This window comes from Xyrauchen texanus, chromosome 6 (assembly GCF_025860055.1).
Source record: "Xyrauchen texanus isolate HMW12.3.18 chromosome 6, RBS_HiC_50CHRs, whole genome shotgun sequence".
Classification (NCBI taxonomy): Eukaryota; Metazoa; Chordata; class Actinopteri; order Cypriniformes; family Catostomidae; genus Xyrauchen; species Xyrauchen texanus.
In genome coordinates, this window is record NC_068281.1 from 42,894,005 (window position 1) to 42,914,085 (window position 20,081).

General features: G+C 38.1%; 1 protein-coding gene across 1 annotated transcript; it reads left to right on the forward strand.

The window, feature by feature from the left end:
• The first annotated feature begins 4,892 nt into the window (after positions 1 to 4,892).
• LOC127645354 (zinc finger protein 239-like) lies at positions 4,893 to 17,695 on the forward strand. The gene is made up of 3 exons (XM_052128944.1): positions 4,893 to 5,033; positions 7,355 to 7,575; positions 11,931 to 17,695. Exons 2-3 carry the CDS (start codon positions 7,491 to 7,493, stop codon positions 12,674 to 12,676), a joined length of 831 nt encoding a protein of 276 aa, XP_051984904.1. The 5' UTR covers positions 4,893 to 5,033; positions 7,355 to 7,490; the 3' UTR covers positions 12,677 to 17,695.
• The last annotated feature ends 2,386 nt before the right edge of the window (positions 17,696 to 20,081 follow it).

Here is a 20,081-nt window from a genome sequence, read left to right on the forward strand (position 1 = left end):
ACTATGAAAGTCATGCAAAATTTATCCAATTATTTATTGTAAATTCACAACGAAAAATGTTGCAGTGATATATATATATATATATTAGATTTTAAATTTTAAAGTACTTTATTAGCATGACTGTGTTTACATACAATATTGCAAAAGCGTTAATACACAAATAAGATGACAAGACAAAAAATAATAATAAAAATAGAACTAAAATAAGGTGCCAGGTAATTAATAAATAAAAACTCTAATAATAATATACTTCTGTAATATCTCTCTGTCAGAGTAGCAGCTGACGCTTGAGTTTAGTGTGAGCGAGTGCAGGGAAGAACAAGCAAGAGCATTTTTACTGAACTTATGATATTACACATGTATAAACCTTAATAAACCTGTTAATTCGAAAAGCTAACATTTTCACTCGACATAATTGGCTATAGTGAAATTAGATGCGAGTTCATTCGAGTGCAGTCAGTACAATATTATACGAATTAGGCCAAATTTAGAAAATTTTCACCATGAATGTCATGGTGAAAATTTTCTAAATTTGGCCTAATTGTATAATATTGTACTGACTGCACTCAATGAACTCGCACTAATTCACTATAGCCAATTATGTCGTTGGACATCGTTTCCATCTAATACGCAACAATTACTTGCTTCTGTCACACACACATAATTAATTTGGATATTTCTTTTTTTTTTCTGCCCAATTTTGGAATGCCCAATTACCAAAGCGCTCATGGTGTCTCACCTAATTCCAGGTGGCGGAGGAACAATCTCAGTTGCCTCCGTGTCTGAGACCGTCAATCCACGCATCTTATCACCTGGCTTGTTTAGCGTGTTACTGTGGAGACATAGTATGCGTGGAAGCTCGCGTTATTCTCCATGGCATCCATGCACAACTCACCCCTTGCCCCATCGAGAGAAAACCTCATTATAGCGACCACGAGGAGTTTACCCCATGTGACTCTAGCAACCGGGACAATTGGTTGCTTAGGAAGCCTGACTGGAGTCACTCAGCACACCCTGGATTTGAACTTGTGACCCCAGGGGTGGTAATTTGGGTGTTTCTTAGCTCTATAAGCAGTTGTTATTTAATTGACTGCAACAGTTTCACTGTACTGACAGTTGCTCCCCTGGCATGATTAATTAAATAACTTATGTTGGACCAACATAAGGAAATTAATCCAACAATCCTCAATCCGTACACATTAAAATACTGTTTCAAATGTAAAGCCACTAAACAATATGTGTGTAGGCTACACATGATTTTAGTGTGATAAAATCACTTGCTAACATTTTCTGTGTAAAGTTATAGCCAATTTTACATTACCATGACAGCAGTGTCAACAAAATGCCAATTTAAACAATTTTATAGCTCAAATAATTCACAGGTTTTAACAGAAGAATTCATCAGTGTTTGTAAGTCTAATCGTAAGTGTCTGACCAACCTTGATTTTTGCTTTTTATTTTTTTAAGAAAAAAGTCTAAATTCATTTTTGTAGTAATCAACATTTATGCCAAATGCTGTTGATTGAGTTTAACTTGTACTGAACACGGAATATTCCTTAAAATGATTCCTCTAACTCGAATGTAAATGGGTCATTATAAATGGGCACACAACCGAAACAATGTTTTGATTGTAAAAATGCCCTGATTAAAAGTGAATGTTACAATTTTGTAGAATAAAACCGGTGGTTTAAATGGGCTACAAATGAAAATCAAACATTATTGAAACAAAGATGTTGACATATTTGCAAGAATGATCAGTTTGTACTAGGGCTTCAAAAATTAAACGAAATAAATCGAAACCATGATATGACCTTGTGCGATTATTAAATTGCAAATGGCTGCGATTTAATTAAATAAATAGCTCCCTTCCCAAAGTATATTTGCGCTGCTCAGTTCAGTCTTTATCAAATTAGAGCATTCTTACAGTGTTTTCAGAGCGGTTTTGTGCTCCACAACTCCCTCTCATGCTTAAGAGTAAAAGAAGTGATCAGAGTTCGGTTCCGTTTGCTTACGCGAGTTTATTTACACTAAACTGGCACGTCCTGCGTGAAGCGTTTTTTATTATTATCTGCGGTAGCAGCATCTCAGTCTCCGCAAGGCACCGTATCATAATAATAACGCAGAATACAAGATGAGGTATATTTCAAACATCTGTATTAAATGATTGCTGAGCAAACAGCATTAACAGTAAGTCCAGAAACACATAGACATAATCGACCGCTATGCCTACTGGCGCGGACGAGGCGCGGACGAGCCGCGGCGCCGCCATCTTAGACCGGTCACCCGCTCCACTCAGTGTAATCTCTATGGCAGGTGCAATGAACTGTCAGCGCATTTGATTAATCATACCTCACTGAATACCGAACTGATTTTCACGCGGAGTTTTTTTTGCTGCAAAGGTCATTCATGTAGCTATGATACAGGACACATGGTTCGGCGTATTTTAATATTCATAGTAGGCTTAACAGTAATATAATATTCTGATATATAAGATATAAAGTGACCAGACGTCCAAAATCAAAATATGTGATGTAGGATATAAGGTATTTAATAAATAACACACTATAAATATGATAAAGAATCAGAAACAGATAGTTGCAGTAAAGTAAGATATTTTAATACATTGAAGAAACTATTTATAATGATTTGTGACTCTCTCTCTCTCTCTCTCTCTCTCTCTCTCTCTCTCTCTCTCTCTCTCTCTCTCTCTCTCTCTCTCCACACACACACACACACTCTGGAGGCATGACCATCCATTGTTACACATACCACCCTAATGCCCCGTGCATGCAGCTCCTCCAAAGCATGACTGAGAAGGACCCTTTGTGTTTCTGGAGAGAGAGACTTGGTCAGGAAGTAAGCAATGGGAGCCTTCCAATGTCCTTCTAGGCCAACCACCATGAACACAAGAGCCTCAGTAGCAACATCAGTCTCACTGTTTCCATCACCCATGTCTACAAAACCAGACATTGACTGTGTATGTGGATTATATTGCATATGTTTTCTGATGGACATGGCATCCAACATGAGTGAAACACATCCATATTTAGCCTGGTCTCCCTGGCATCTTCTCTCCAGCATATCCAGCATCATCTTGTTCAGGCCAGGTTTGGCATCCACCGAATGCAGCCACCTGTAAAATAAATTGAGAAGAAGCTTTTCATACCTCAGCAGGTTACACATTTTGTAAGAGCTTGTGGAAGTGATATTTCTGAGACAATGGAGATATTGATATCCTTAAACACCATTGTACCAATAAACATATTAGGAATATTTGAATAGGCGAAACAGCTACTCATAAAAGTTAATTGTGGAACAATGTATTTAGACTAAACTGGGCTAAAGCTTGGAATATATGTGAAAATATTGTTTAAATAATAAAGTAAAAGAGGTTACATTCAAAGTTTTACATATCCAGCTAAAAGTGTATTAGAGAGATTTAATTTAGATATTGATTATTCCTGTGATTTTTGCGCAACTGAAAAAGAATCTATTGAACATCTTTTTTATAATTGCGTATACTCTAAAATGTTTTGGGTGGATATGGAAAATTTTATCAGAAGGAAAACCAAAACTATATTCAAACTAAATAATTTTCAAACTTTATTTTTCTTGTGCAACTTTTTATTATTTTGGGGAAGTTCCACATACATAAAAAGAAATGGTCAGGGTCCAAGCCAAATTTCATTCATTTTCTCCAGGAGATCAAGAACTACAGCACCTGTTTGGAGAATATTGTCAACAAAAAAGCAAAAAAGACTTGTAGTATTTTTCGTGGTTATTATTTTGATTAAGGAATTAACATTTTGTACACTCTGGTATTTTCTGTATATATTTGTATAATGTTATATATTATGTTCTGCTAATAAAAAAAATAAAAAAATAAAAAAAAACATCTCTTGAGTGTGTGTCGCTCTTATGACACTCCCCGCGGAAACAAGTGAAAGCGGAACTAATATTACCCACATCCAATAAAATGAAAAGGAAGGAACATACATATAATAAATCTATATCATATATTTAGTTACTGTAATATAATGCATTGCTAAATTAAAATAATAATAAAATAATGAATACAAATAATTAAATGAAATGGTGACAAACTAACTTTAAATTATTATCAGTTCAACCTCAGTTTGACATTAAGCCTCATTCTTTAGGACTATCTCATAAACAGTAAAGAATAGTTTGTATAAGCCAACTAGTTTTTAAGGCCTAGAATAAAGAGTACCATTTATATTTTAACATTATATTTTGTGTAAACTGAATTATTTAATCAACCAACATTATTTTTGACAACAAAAACTAGGCAACAATTATGATTTTACCAACAGGGAAATTTAGTTAGTGATGTGGAGGCCAACGTGAGTATGGAAAATGTGAAAAGGATGCCAAGGTTAAATGTTGTAACTGTGGAGACGAGCATAGTGCTGCGTATGGAGAGAAGCTAGAGAAGTCCAGAGAGTTAAGATCATGGGTTGAAGAGGTCAGACAAGATAGGGTGGTGATTTGTACCGATTCAACAGCTGTCTTGGAAAGCGTACAATCAACACAAATTGTCAGAGAACATTTACTCATTTACTTATTTAGACTTCATAGAGGTGGTATTGATGTACAATTTTGTTGGGTACCAGCTCACGAGGGACTGAAAGGAAATGAGTGTGCTGATAAACTGAAAAAAGGGCATTGCAAAAGGAAGTAACATTAGTTCCACTTAGAAAAGGAGAAGGAAAAGCTTGTACGTTAGGTGGCGGTATGTGCCTTAAAGTTGATTGCGATCCTCCAGTAACCGAGACAAGTAGAAGACGCACTCACGCGCGCACACGCACGCGCGCGCGCACACACACACACACACACACACACACACACAAGCACACACAAGCGCACACACAGAGAGACTCCTTACCAGTTAGTGGCGATAATCCACTTTTTTTAATGAAATAAAACTCAAGAAGAAGAAGGAAGTCGAAATAACACGGACTGATGGCTTCAGCAGGAGCAAATATCATCGATTAACAGTTTCGGAGCTCACGGTAAGTCTGTCTTTAAATGTTTGTAATTTATTGTTAAAAATCAATTCGTCTATGCAATAAATGAATGTGTTTTACTTCCGGAACCAGACTGTTGTGCTGTAGACATAAACCCGGTCTGTGTTTATTATATGTGCATGTGTTATAAATGTTCTCGAGTATATTTCTGTGCTCATTCTTTTACAAGACTCACACAAAAACACTAAATTCAGTAAATCATGAAGAAGCTGTAAACGCATTTATGTAATAAATGTAATTTATGTAATGTGCAGATAGCTCATTTTTTATCATTTACCTGGTGTGTTGTGTGTGTTGTGTTGTGTGTGTGTGTGTTGTGTGTAGTGTTGTGTTGTGCTGTGTGTGTGCTGTGTGTGTGCTGTGTGTGTGTTGTGTGTGTGTTGTGTGTGTGTGTGTATATTCCTGGCGTTTAAAACAGCAGTGAGTTTCAGCAATTCATTTGGACCAAGTTCGTAGTGTAAACACAGTGGCTCATGGGCAACAATTCTTATCGTGAAGGCTCATTTATACATGACTGCACTATTTCTTCAACGAAATTACTTTACAAAACTTAAGAGCTTCTTATATGCACATTTGTGTAAGACATAAATTAATAATAAAAGTAAAACAAAGTTCAATTATAATAATTGTAACAAAATTAAGACATTAGCACAGCAGTGCAGATTTCAGTTTTTTTTGTTTTCAGGAAAATCTGAATATCCACACTATCAGTGTACATGGGGCGGATCTGTTAGAATTGTCAAATGTCCCCTGCTAGACAATTGCAACACGTGCTTGTTTATATAGAGCGAACACTACATAATTTCTGAAATGCGCACTTGTAGGAACTTTATAATGGGTCTCAAGCACTTTAAGCGTAAGCTTAAATCTTGTGTTTTTTGTGACTGAGTATGGTCGCATATCTGCAGCAATAAATACTCCTATGGCGTTCGTTACTGCTTTAGCTCTGGCTGAGCTTGCAGCGAGAGGTTGCTTGAATGCCGTGGTGAGCAGCCATGATACCGCTCAGGAAGGAGATGCATTCTGTCTCCTAGATATGAACGTAGTTTGGTGTGAAAAGTGAAAATCAATCCGAGAACAACAGCAAAGGACCTTTTGAAGATGCTATTGGAAACAGGTAGACAAGTATCTATATCCACAGTAAAACGAGTCCTATATCAACATAACCTGAAAGGCTGCTCAGCAAGGAAGTTACCACTGCTCCAAAATCGCCATGAAAAAGCCAGACTACAGTTTGCAAGTGCACATGGGGACAAAGATCTTAGATCTTTTTGGAGAAATGTCCTCTGGTAAGGGTGGAAAAAGGGTGAGGCTTGCAATCCGAAGAACACCATCCCAACCATGAAGTATGGGGGAGGCAGCATCCTGTTGTGGGTGTGCAAGACACAGGATGTATATTTTCACTCGCATAAAAAGACATTCTATATTCCTCAAAATGCATCTAAACATAGATGTTTAGATGCATTTGAAATAGTACATAATGAAATAGTTATGCCAAATTAGCCTAATAAAATCTTTAACAGCGTTCAATATATTAATCTCTGATGAGATCTCTTGACAGTGGGAAAATAGCAACAGCGCCTCCTCATACAATCTCTGTCTGAATAGACCTGTGTCCGAAGTTCGTCTAAAAAAAATAAAAAACAACATGCTTTTGGTATGAATAGGCCTTTAAGAAGACCATTAATGACTACTGATGTGTTATGAGGATCTCAGACCCCATTTACTCCTGGAAAATTATAATAAATTTTTTGGGGTGAACTATAAAATATACTTCGGCTGTCATCATTCCGGTTCGCTCTGTGCACAGTATGCGTGATGCAAATTTTGTCATCAGCACAGTCTGTTTGGACTAACATCACAGTTTCTCGACACATTGATGCGGTCTTCATCTGGCCACATCACCAAGCAGTCGTTGGCATGCGTTGAACGTGTTCGTATTAGCTTGTATTCAGAATAGTATACTGAAAATCAACATGGTCAACCAGATACCAGCTGATCTGGAATGCACAAAAACGAAGTACACCCTAGCCTTCAGACCCATGGGAATTGGAGGTTGCAAAGTCTTGTATCATTTTTCTTTATTTTGTGAAATGTATTTATTTGTGATTCGTAATTTCTTCAAGAAGTGATTAATGAGGGGGCTTTCAAAATATGTTGTGAAATGTAAGTATAAAAATAGAGTAAATCAGTGAAGGATACAAAATAAGTAAATATCTTATAAATACAGATATGCAAAAACTAAAGCAAAGAAACTTAATGCAGAAAATGTTGAATTCTGACATACATTTTTTAAATTTTGGCAGGTCTGATCTTCGCTACCACACAGTGATTGTGAATCCACATTCAGAGTAATTCACCAATAAATGCTCTGAATATTCCTGTCATCTTTGAATCAAAGTCACATTTCCAGAAGAGCAGGACAAAGTTCAAGCAGCAAAGATGGATTTTATTAAAGGGGAGAGAGAGGACACGGGTTATCCAGAAATATACATAGTGAAAATCGAAGATACTGAGGAACGAACTGGTTAGTATATATTCTTGATTCTTCTTTAATGACTACTGAATCCAGGGTTGCCAATGTTTTTTACTGGCAGTTAACCACTCAAGGTATTTTTATGTCTACAGCTAAAATGCCCATACCAAGATGATAAATTAAGATAACTTAAAATCTCTCAACCATTCTTTTATAAGAAATCTGAAGTTCTGAATCACACAAAGCAGTGGTGTAGAAAGCCATGGGCTTTCGGGCTATAATACCCTCAGATAATTTTTCTATAGCTTGAAATCTTTCGTACTCGTAGGCATACCGTGCGTCTATATTTTTCCCAGTCTGTTAACTGAGTTCTTTCTATGGTTGCCAAGAGCTGTGACATTGCCCCACCACCACTTTATACGAGCAGAAAGTTGCCGGCGTGCGGACTTATAGGCTGTATTCGCAATAGCATACAACCATACTACTCTTACTATTTCAGCAATATATAGAAACGGCCTAAATATTAAGAGTATTATGCTAGTATGCTATTACAATCCTGAAAGGGACACTGCCGTGCACATCTGTTTCCCGTATTTGAGTAAGAATGAAAGCAGGGTGTAGTGGTGAAAGAAAGCAATCCCAAACACACACACACTGGGACACTGGCTACCACCCCTGGAGTTTGTGAGTTCGAATCCCAGGCCATGTTGAGTGACTCCAGCCAAGTCTACTAAAAAAACAAATTGGCCTGGTTGTTAGGGAGGGTAAATAGAATCACATGGGTTAACCTCCTCGTGATCGCTATTATGTGGTTTGCTCTCGGTGGGTCACTTGGTGAGTTGTGCATAGATGCCACGGTGGATGGCGTGGTCCTCCACACACTCTATGTTTCCGTGGCAATGCGCTCAACGAGCCACATGATAAGATGCGTGGATTGACTGTCTCAGACGTGGAGGCAACTGAGATTCATCCTCCATCACCACGAGGCGAGTCAATATGCCACCACGAGGACTTGGAGCATAATGGGAACTGGACATTCCAAATTGGGAAAAAAAAACAAAAACACACCACGCAATTCATCAGATGAGAAAAAAGATGAAGCAGCAATGAAAACCTCTCCAGGCTTCGGGCAGCTGCAGCCTCAGTCCGAAAGTTCATCTGACCCAGGTAGACTGTTTGTACTTGGACAGGTTAACATTGTTCCATAGCAGCTTTCGTCTGGTGACAGTAAGCCAGAGGCAAAAATGTAAAACTACAGCTAGTGTCCTCAAAGCTTGTGAATGAATTTAGCTGTATTTCTTTAGGTTTTTTATGTCTTCTGTTAAAGCATCTGTTTAACACACAATATTAGCTGTTATTATCATCATTACTCTGGACAGTACCAAATATTTCGAGTCGTAACCCTTAAATCAAAGAGTAATACACTCTAAGAACTTAATTAGTCCAAGTTTTTAACTGCCCCATTCTTTAAAAAAAGTTCCTTTGCAAAGCTTGAATCATATTATGACCCTTTCAAAAGCAGTCCATGCTATTAGACGTACATACACAGACTATAGCACGTTAAAACATGCTGCACACACATAGGTGCACTTGGGCACAGATTGCCAGAAATGCATCCAAACAGTCAAAGACATCCAGCTAGTGCTTATTTACATACACCAACAATTAAAAATAATGTAGTTGGGTGCAAGAACAGCAAGACACACAGCAGCTAAATGAAGCCAAACAGAGTGTCCTTTTCTGAGTTGTAACCAACACTGCGTCTTTTAAAAGTGCCGCAATAAACATGACAACTGTCAAAGATGTCTGTGTAATGCATGTTACATGCACAAAAAAATTCGAAATAGTCCAGATGTGTCCCCTTCCATGTTCAGATATAGTTGGTAACACTAGGCCGGTCTCTCTCCCTCTGTTTACGATATGAATTGAACGCCATTGGGCGGGGCCAAGGTTGCACTGACGCATGTTCTGGGGCATGTAAATACAACTGAGCAATATACAGTTTTCAAAATGAGACGTTTAAATGTGTTATAAATACTCTTTAGACTAGGGATGAAGTTTTGAGTTCTAAAATGTTCAGTATATTTTTATATTACAGTTAATTCTTAGATGTCTAAATATCAAGGACAATGAGATTTTCCATTTCATGACCCCTTAATATTCTGTGTAGTTTTCTCAAGCAGAATCAAAGATTTAGTCACTAAGTTAAAGATTTGATTATTGGCTGAATGTTATAAACAAATGAATCCCAGAGAGAGGAGACTTGCTACTTAATCGGTTGTGATGTGTAATATACAGTAGGTAGATATTAGGCCTAATTTGTAAATTAAGAGTATGGATATAAACTTGAAATTAGACAACAAAAACAAGATCAACACTGACTGATACACAAAGAACAGAAAGAAAATATCTGTACAGAGTTATGAGAAAGATATGACGTAGACTCTTTTAAATATTCATCTTCACCCTGCAGCAGAACAGCTCTGAAAATAATAACCGTATAATAACCGAAAATAATATCCCGCCACTGTATAGCTGCATTATTACCATGGACGGCTCCTGCATTTTACCAGCGAGGTGTCGCGCTGGGTAAAATGATCAGGCGGAAAGTGGTGACTACATATGCTTCCAACACAGGTTGGGGGGCGGTGTGCGATGGGCGCCCAACTTTCGGCACCTGGAAAGGTCAGAGGATGGTATGGCATATCAACCGCCTAGAGCTATCGGCTGTAATTCTAGCCTTGAAGGCTTTTCAGTCACAAATGGCAAACTGTCATGTCCTGGTTCGCTCAGACAACATGACAGTTGTGGCATATATAAACCGCCAAGGTGGAACTCATTCACCGCCACTGTTGAGACTGAGGCGGCGCCTCCTCCTATGGAACGAGCATCATCTCCTCTCCCTAAGAGCGACATCTGTCCCACTACTGTCACGCCAAGGGGTGATACCGAGCGAATGGGGACGTCATCCTCTAACGGTGTTAAGGATTTGGGAAATATTCGGCAAAGCAGTAATGGATATATTTGCCTAAGTGGAGAATACGCACTCTCCCCTTTGGTATTCGAAGTCCCAAGCCCCGTTGGGAACGGATGCTATGGCAAACAAATGGCCAGCAAAACACAAATATGCATTTCCTCCAATATGCCTGATCCACTCCCATCATATTCAAAGTCCGCGAGGACAAGGAAACGGTGCTATTAGTTGCACCGAAATGGCCCAACCAGCCATGATTTCCGGAAATGGAGATGCTGTGCAGCTCACCATGGGAAATACCACTGAGGAGGGATCTCCTCTCTCAGGCGCAGGGCACAATCTGGCATCCCCAGCCCCAGCCCCAGCTGTGGAACATGCATGTGTGGCCCCTGAACAGGGCGCTCTACACATGCCAGAACTGAACCGTTCAGTCATGAACACCATTTTACAAGCCAGAGCACCGTCCACAAGGTGCATTAAAATGGAAGGTTTTCACTGATTGGTGTCTCTCGCATAGCAAGGAACCAGTAAACTGCCCCATACATGAAATTGTAATATTTCTTCAAGAGCGATTAGACACAGGACTCACCCCGTCAAATCTCAAAGTGTATGTTGGAACTATTTCTGCGTATCACGCACATGAAACCGGCGCCTCTTTAGGCAAGCATGAATTAATCAAAAAGTTCCTTAAAGGAGCAAGTTGATTAAACCCACCTCGGCCGGCTGCAGCCCCGACTTGGGACTTAACTTTAGTCCTAAAAGCTCTCGCAGGGCCCCCCTTTGAGCCTTTGGACTCTGTTGATTTGCTCATGCTCGCCATTAAGACCGCACTACTGCTTGCTCTGGCCTCAGTAAAATGGGTAGGTGACCTGCATGTACTTTCAGTTGACAATTCATGTCTGGTGTTTGGCCCCTGTCTTTCAAGAGCCACTGTCAAACCCAGAAAAGGCTATTAACACAAGGTCCTGACCACACCCTTCAAAGCATTTTTCATTTTCATCCCTTCAAAGATGACACTTGAACCACCCCTGCACCAAAGCTGTTTCTTTTCCTGACACAAATGTCACTATTGGAGTTACTATGACTTCATGTCTTGTATTTGCTGATCACCAGTTCTTAGGTTTTTATATATATTCAACTCCTATGCACCATTCCAGTAAAACATTTGCTCAGTTCATATATAGATCTATATATTGAACTCTTTTACGTTGTTCCTTTGCAGGAGGCCCACCAAGAACATCATCAGCATATTTAAAAATATTAAAATTAAGGTTACAGATACTGAGAAAATAATATTGGTGATCAGACACAACCATGAGGGACCCATGTATTAACAAGACCTTTGTCTGACATCGCTGGACAAATTTCCTTTTCATTTGACATTTGTTGTCCATAATTGATTATTATTGACCATTTAATGTTCTTCTTTTAGGCCTAATGGAAGTAAAAACGGAAAGACAAGAACTAGATGAAGTGGAGGAGGAAACATCGTGTCAGTTTAGTTGCTCACAGACTGGAAATAATTCCTCACAGCAAACAACCGAAAGGACAGAAACTACAAATTGTTTCACCTGCCCTAATTGTGAAAAGAGTTTCACACGTAGATCCACCCTAAAGGAACACCTGAGAATACACACTGGAGAGAATCCTTTCACTTGTGCTCAGTGTGGAAATAGTTTCAGACAAAAAGGACAACTTACCAGTCACATGAGAATTCACTCTGGAGAGAAGCCTTACAAATGCTCTCAGTGTGGAAGGAGTTTCTCAAGGAAAGAACACCTTAAAAGGCACATGATCGTTCACGTGGAAGAGAGGCCGGTCACATGCCGTAAATGTGGACAGACATTTAAATATTTAAAAGGACAATGTCATCTTCACTCTCTGCACACTGAAGAAAAGTCATTAAACTGTGATCAGTGTGATAAAAGTTTAATCTCAGAATCAGACCTGCAAATTCACAAGAAGCCCCATTTGTGCTCTTTCTGTGGAAAAAGGTTTTCATGCCTGAACTGTTTCAAAGAACACCAGGAAATTCATACTGGGAAAACATATGTGTGCCCTGAGTGCGGTGATGTCTTTAGAGGAGCCGGCAACTTGAAATTACACCAGAGAGTCCATATTAAAGAAAAAACAAGCGTTTATAATGTGTGTAGAGTTTCACTCACTCAGGAGTCCTGAAAATGAAAGGAGAAAATCCTTACAGTCTTCAAGTGGGAAGTTTCCCCACATCATGCACCCAATTGAGAAAAAAAAGCATTGTGGAAAAGCTGCTTTTCAGGTTCATCTTCAGGTCCAATGCTTTACACAGTGTAGAATTTCAGGTAAAACTAAAGATGAAAGAAATTGCTCTTTTGGTAGAAAGTTTGAGTATTTAGGAATTACTTTTTTTTTTATTATGGTTGGTAGCAGTATGAAATAGTAATATAATATACATTTTGGGGGCGGCTGTGGCTCAGTTGATAGAGCGGGTTGGCCACTAATCGCAGGGTTGGTGGTTCGAATTCCGGCCCACATGACTCCACATGCCGAAGTGTCCTTGGGCAAGACACTGAACCCAAAGTTGCTCCCAATGGCAGGCTAGCGCCTTGCATGGCAGCTCTGCCACCATTGGTGTATGGAAATTCTAAGGAAATACATTTTGGTAATTCCAGTATTCATATAAAGTTTTTGCTTTGTGAAAACAACTCTAAATTGGGCATGGTTCATAATACATCTGTTTTTTTTTATTCTGTCCACAATTATATAGTGGAAACCCTGGAATTGTCAGGGAATTTCAAAATAGTCATTTCCGGGGGTCACGTGATGCCACCTAACTGAGAGGAGCGATCCACGCCTCCCACTCACACACTACCCTTTTAAAGCATAGTTTGCTCATATTTTTAGACATATTTATATGAAACGATTGCGTGACAATGCCTAGCAGAGGCAGTAATCTCCGAAATGTGGAAAGATGGGTAAAACAACTATGAAAGACATAAAAGGTGACGGGTTAGTGGAGACTATGCACGTTTTTTCTTTTTTCTCTTGGCCGAATATTTTTGTTTAGTGCGAGAAACTTCATTAGTGGTAAAACTACTCCAGTATCATGTTCTCCTGTTTAACTATGTTTGTGTTTTGTTATTTTCTCTTATGGTTAATATTTGTCTTGGTTGCTGTTGCACCAATGAGAAGCAGTTGTTATGCATTCTGGATTTTGTCTCTTGGGGATTTAACTGGGTTGGGTGGCTAGTGTGCGGCCCATTGTTTGTGGATTGTTTTTTTGCTTTTCATTTGCAGTATTCCTATTTTTATTATTGTACTACAATCTTATGAGTAAATTCAATATACCATCCCTTAATGTGAAGGGGTTGAACCACGTGTGTAAACGCAAGAAAGTTCTGTCCTTGTTGAAAAAAGAAAAGGTTCAAGTTGCCCCATTTAAAAAAAACTCACCTGAATGATATTGAACATGCAAAATTACAACGAGACCAAGTGGCTCAGATATTTTTCTCTTCTTTTAAATCTAACAGTAGAGGTGTCGCTATACTACTACATAAGCATTTCCACTTTAAACTTGAGCATGATTAAAGATAAAGAAGGCAGATATGTGATTAATTCTGGCTACCTGTATGGAGAGATGGTAATGATAGGCTCAGTGTATGCCCCTAATTCTTTCAAAAAATGTTTTTTTCCATCGTTGTTGAGAGATGCAGCATCTTGTCTCAGCCCATTCACAGTCCTGGGTGGAGATTACAACTGTGTCATGAATGCTGACCTTGACCAAAAACTGTAACTGCCTGTCAGAGACGGTAGAAACTATAGAGCTTTAAGCGATTTATGTAACGACCTTAACCTCCTGGATATGTGGCGACTTCTGATTGAAGTTTTCACTTTTTATTCCGCTCCACAAAAGTCTTTCTCTGGTGTAGACTATTTCTTTGCTTCTAGGTTAGCTTGGGATAGAACTATATCATTTGACATTGGATCAATTTCTATTTTGGACCATGCACCTTAAAGTATAAGATTTGAACCCCCCTTTAGGGACCCTTCATGTAAATCTTGGAGGCTCAATTACTCATTATATTACAGTCCAAATGTTTTCTATTACCTGGAAATGCAGTGGAACTACTTTCTAGAAACTAATGAGTCACTGGGTGTTTGCCATTTAATCTTATGGGAAACAGGCAAAGCTTTTATGAGAGGTGCCATAATTTCTTATGCTTCATTGAGGAAGGAGGAGACCATTAGAAAACAGATGGAACTTGAGTCTAAACTGGCAGATTTAGAATCCAGGTTTAAAAGTTCATTAGACAAGCACTTGTATAGGGCAATGCAGACGATCAGATCAGCTCTTGAACAACTTTATATGCAGAAAGCTTAATACTCTTTATTTTTTGCCAGGTTGAGAATATATGAATCGGGAAATAAACCAGGAAGACTGCTGGCAAGACTGGTTAAAGGCAGACCGTCAGCTAATGTAATATCCTCATTAAAAGACAACAGTGGTAAAACAATTTTTTTATTAGTCGATAAACTCATGACAGAATATTAGTCCCCATCTTGTCATCTGGAAATGTCATGGACATTTTCCTAGAGGGTTTAAACCTCCCTAGATTAAGTGAGGACGATAGGGAAGTTTTATCATGTAATATTACAAAGGAGGAGGTCCTGAAGGCAATTGGTTAATTGAAGAATGATAAAGCTCCAGGACCGGATGGTTTAGGTCTGGATTTTTAATAAAAAATGCAGACATTTATTTAGTGATAACAACTACGCAATGCTTACTTTTCATCGTTTGAAAAGGGAACGCTACCTCAATCATCAGGCAAATATATTTCTTATTCTTAAAAAGAATAAACCTCCATACGAGTGCTCAGCGTATCATCCAATTTCATTCATTAACCCTGATTGCAAGATTTTTTTCTAAGGTACTAGCTAGAAGATTGGAGACATTTTTGTCTTATTCAATTAAGGTTGACCAAACAGGATTCATATGTGACTGTCATTCGTTTACCAACATGCAGCTTCTTCTCTGTATCATTCAATATTATTATCAGACCCATCAAAGAGTCCTTGTGGCTTCACTCAATGCAGAGAAGGCGTTTGATCACGTAGAATGGACATACTTATTTGAGGTGTTGCAGCGCTTTGGACTGGGAAACGACTTTGTGAAATGGATTCAGATACTTTATAGCTCACCACAAGCCTCTGTTCTGATGAATGGTATGCTTTCTCCTGCCTTTAGTCTTCGAGGAACCCAGCAGTTGTCCCCTGTCACGATTACTCTTTGCCTTGGTTCGTAAACCAATAGCAGAGGCCATTCGAAGTCACACAGATGTAGGGGGTATTGAAATTAAAGGGATGAAATTAAAATTATAGATGATATGTTGTTGTTTTTGACTGTCATTAAAATAACATACATTTTCAGTTCCTTCTCAGGTTATAAAATAAACTTTTTAGCAAATCTGAGGCGATGCCACTTGGAGCATTTGGTGACATAAAGGCTATGCCCATGTTTCCATTTAAATGGTTGGTCGACTGTTTCGGTTATTTGCTAATTCATGTTTCTACAAATTTAAATGGGATTTAAATACCTTCATCTTAATTGCACCCCTGTTGTTAATAAAATTTTTAAAGACTTTGTCAGGTGGATGGACCTGCATTTATTATGGTTGGGTTGGATAGGGTTAATTAATATGAACATTCTTCCCAGACTACTGTACCTATTACAAATTACTCCACTTAACCTTTGCAAGAACATGATTAGTGATTTGGAAAGATGGTTTTCGAGGTTCATCTGGCATAAGAAGAAACCTAGGTTAAAAATATCCAAACTGCAGTTACCAGATAATGTAGGTAGGTGGTCTGGCCCTCTAGAACTGCTCTTGCCATGCTAGAATTCTCCACAAGTGGTGTCAGGATGGGTATTCTGTTTCTGATGTTGATTCGTTTTTTTTTACCCTACCATACTCTCCGCTTGGCTTACTTAATGGGGATCTAAGCAAAACTATGATAAATATGAAATGTATCCCTTTTCTCCAGGGAACATTTAAGGTATGGTTTGATATCTGTAAATTTTATGGTGGGAACAATTCCACAGTTTTACTGATGCCTCTCATAAGGAACTTGTTCCAGGGGTAAAAGACCGTGTATTCCATCATTGGTATAAAAAGGAATCAAGTTTCTACTTCACTTGTGTAGGTGACTCACTTTTATCATTTCAGCAGCTACAAGATAAATGTAATATTCCAAAACAGCATTTGTTTGGTTACTTACAAATTAAACATCTTATATTAACTCAGATCCCCCACCCTTCTCCTAGTTTGTCAAAAGCAGCACTGGTTGAGTTACTTCTCTCAAGATAAGTTAAGAAAAATTATTTCAGCCTTTTGCTCTTTATTTCTTAAACACACTGTTCCCAGTACTCCAGCCTATAGGGGTGTGTGGTAGAAAGACTTTGGTAGTACCACCAAGAATGAAGATTGGGAGAAAGCCTTCAAACATACTGGTAGTACATTCAGCTGCATTGAAGCAAGGGAAATGCAGTTTAAAATTGCTCATCTCCATTGCACCCATTATATCCTTAATAAAACAAACCTGCAAAGATCATCAAAGTGATCGTCTGTTCAAAGTGCAAGAGTGGCATTGGTACACATAGTCATATATTATGGTCATGTCCATCAATCTCACAATTTTGGAGCAAGGTTCAAAGGAAATTAGGAAAAATATTTGGTTATGCTGTGGGTAAAGATAGGACTGGTACATAATCTGACATTCACACCGGGGGATATAAATCTTGTACAGAAACTGCTTTTTACTGGCCGAAGATTGGATTAAGGATAAACCACCATCAATTCGCATGTGGTATCAGGAGATTTTCTAGTTCTTAATTTAAAGGGAATGTAAATGTGTTTTGACATACCTGGTCTCCATTAAACCCTCTCAGATTCAATTAATGAAACTTTAGAGCTTGGTCAATCAGACATTTCTTGGAAAATGTAGTAACTTTGTTGCATATTATAATACTGCTGCTTTGTATGTGCACTATCCTGGGTGAGGGTGGGTGAGTTTTCTTTTTTGCTCTGTACTTTAATAGTTTTGTCCTTTTTATTTTAATCTTTCTTTGAATATTGTCTGTCATTATTGTTCAAAATCAATAAACATTCAATAATATGTCATTTCCAGGCCTGGAACAGTCACTGATGTGCAATAAATTGATAAAAGTCGTGAAAAGTTCTATTGTGAATGTGTTTCGGCTGTTTTTATTAGTTGTAGTAGTGGTATTTTCTTTCTGTAGGCACACATACGTGTAATTGTGTTATCAAATAAGTACAATGCATAATATGTGTATTCTCTTAATTCTTAGGATTGGTGGACTACTTGGCAAGGAATTCCTCCCCTACAATCTCGAAAAAATTATTTTAAAACATTTGAGGAATAATCATTAGTGGTTAGAAAAGTTCTGAGAAGCAATTCTTAAAAAGTGTTGAAGCCCTATTTCCAAGGCCACTATATTCTAGTGACGCATAAAGAAATAAATATTCTATTGCATTGAAATCCCTCAAAGACTGCTGTCTATGGTCATCTACACAATGCAGTTGAATTCTGTTGGCACTCTTTTTCTTTTTTCGTGCTTAATCCCATTCTATACACAGTTCAGTAAAATGCAGGAGTGAAAACCGGATACTACAACCAAACTAACTCTCCAAGAGGAATCCATGCCTCTTGTGGACTGGGCTTTAAAGGGATAGTTCACCCAAAAATGAAACGTCTGTCATCGTTTACTCACCTTCATGCCATCCCAGAAGTGTATGACTTTATTTCATCTGCTGAACACAAACTAAGATTTTTAGAAGAATATTTCAGCTCTGTAGGTCCATACAATGCAATATCTGTGATTTTTGGAGCTTCAAAAGAGAAATCTCCATTCACTTGCATTTTAAGGACCTTCTGAGCTAAGACATTTTTCTTCAAATGTGTTCTGGTGAAGAAAGAAAATCAAACACACCTGGGATATAACGAGGGTGAGTAAATAATGAGAGAATCTTAATTTTTGAGTGAACCCAAAAATGTAAGTTAACTTTAAGTTCTTCAAGGGTCTGAAGACAACGCTGGCTGTTGTGCATAGACTGAAGCAATTTTCTCAGGCATTTTATTCTGTCGAGTGTTTATTTAGCCATGTCAAAGTTAAAGACATATGTACGCAAAACGAATCCCATCTGAATAGGGCTTAACTCTCTCCTGAAAAGTCCTTTTTCTGTATATCCTTTTAACCCTTCCATGGTATTAACAACGTGTTTTATGACTCAGCCCATTGACATCCAGTGTTCTTTGGGAAGCCCCGCACTTTCCCCATGTTTTGTGGAATATCCACCTCTGAATGGACTACAAACGTGACCTTGGTATCATTTGAAAGCTAAAAAAAACTTTTTTTCCTGAACATTTGAGACAGTACAGTGGATTATTTTCCCAGACCAGCTGAGAGACAAGTAAAAATAGACTCATAGAAAACAACCTAAGAGCTGATGAAGAGTTTGTGGCTATTTGGGGCTCACAGAATCAGTGATTTGAGCAGACATGAGTTTTTTTCTCACTTTTTTTTCACAATTTCATTATGAAATTCTTTGATTAAATGATAAATGATTATTCCAAATTAATTGAATTTGCATTTATTCTAAACAAATTTTAGGTATTTCTTTCCTGTATGTCAACTGAACATGTCGAACATTTAATAAACATAATGAACACTGCATTAACAGTAAAATAACTTTTGAACAAATTAATATCAATAATCTTGCATGTCTATAATAATATGTCTGTTGTCAATGACCGTTTGTGAGTGTCTGTGATGTATTCATGTGATGTGAGTGCATGAAATGATGTGTATGAGTATGAGTGTACTTATAAAAAGACTGTCCTAATAAAGTCTGGATGCCATATGGGCAAAGTCACAAACCCCGTTGCCTTTCAGATCTGTATATTGTGATAGAAGCTGATTAAGAAATATATTTTTCTAGTGTTTGCTACCATCTAGTGGAACGATTTAAGACCAAAATGAGAGAGATTGAGCAAACAGAGCCTTTGTTACAAGATTTGGTATATAAAAACAAAACTTAAGTTAAGTTGATGTAAATCATTGTTAAAAGGGTCAAATTGACCCATCAGAACAAGGAAGGGTTACATTACCATATTAACTACCTTGTGCTTAAGTAGAAACTGTAAACGGACAGCTGCACCGGCTTGCACAGAGCCTACACCCAAGCGGTGTCTTGTTGGCGAAACGTCCAAAGGACTCTCCTCCCGTCCCCTTGGCCAACATTTTTTTACCCTATTTAAAGGAGATCCAATATGAACCTATTGTAATTTTACAGTAGTAATAACTGCTGCAACATCACAAGGGTAATGAGGAGGTGGATTATATGGCCAATCAGGCTCTTACACATCTAATAATTGACATCATTACACCATTAAGAGGCTGTTAAGGGGATGTGGCAAGAGAGGTGGGACAAGGAAGTAAAAGGGTGACATCTATTCAATATTCAAAGACAAGTTGATTATGAGAGGAGCCATTTTGTCAATAGAAGGGATGACACAGCAATTTCTC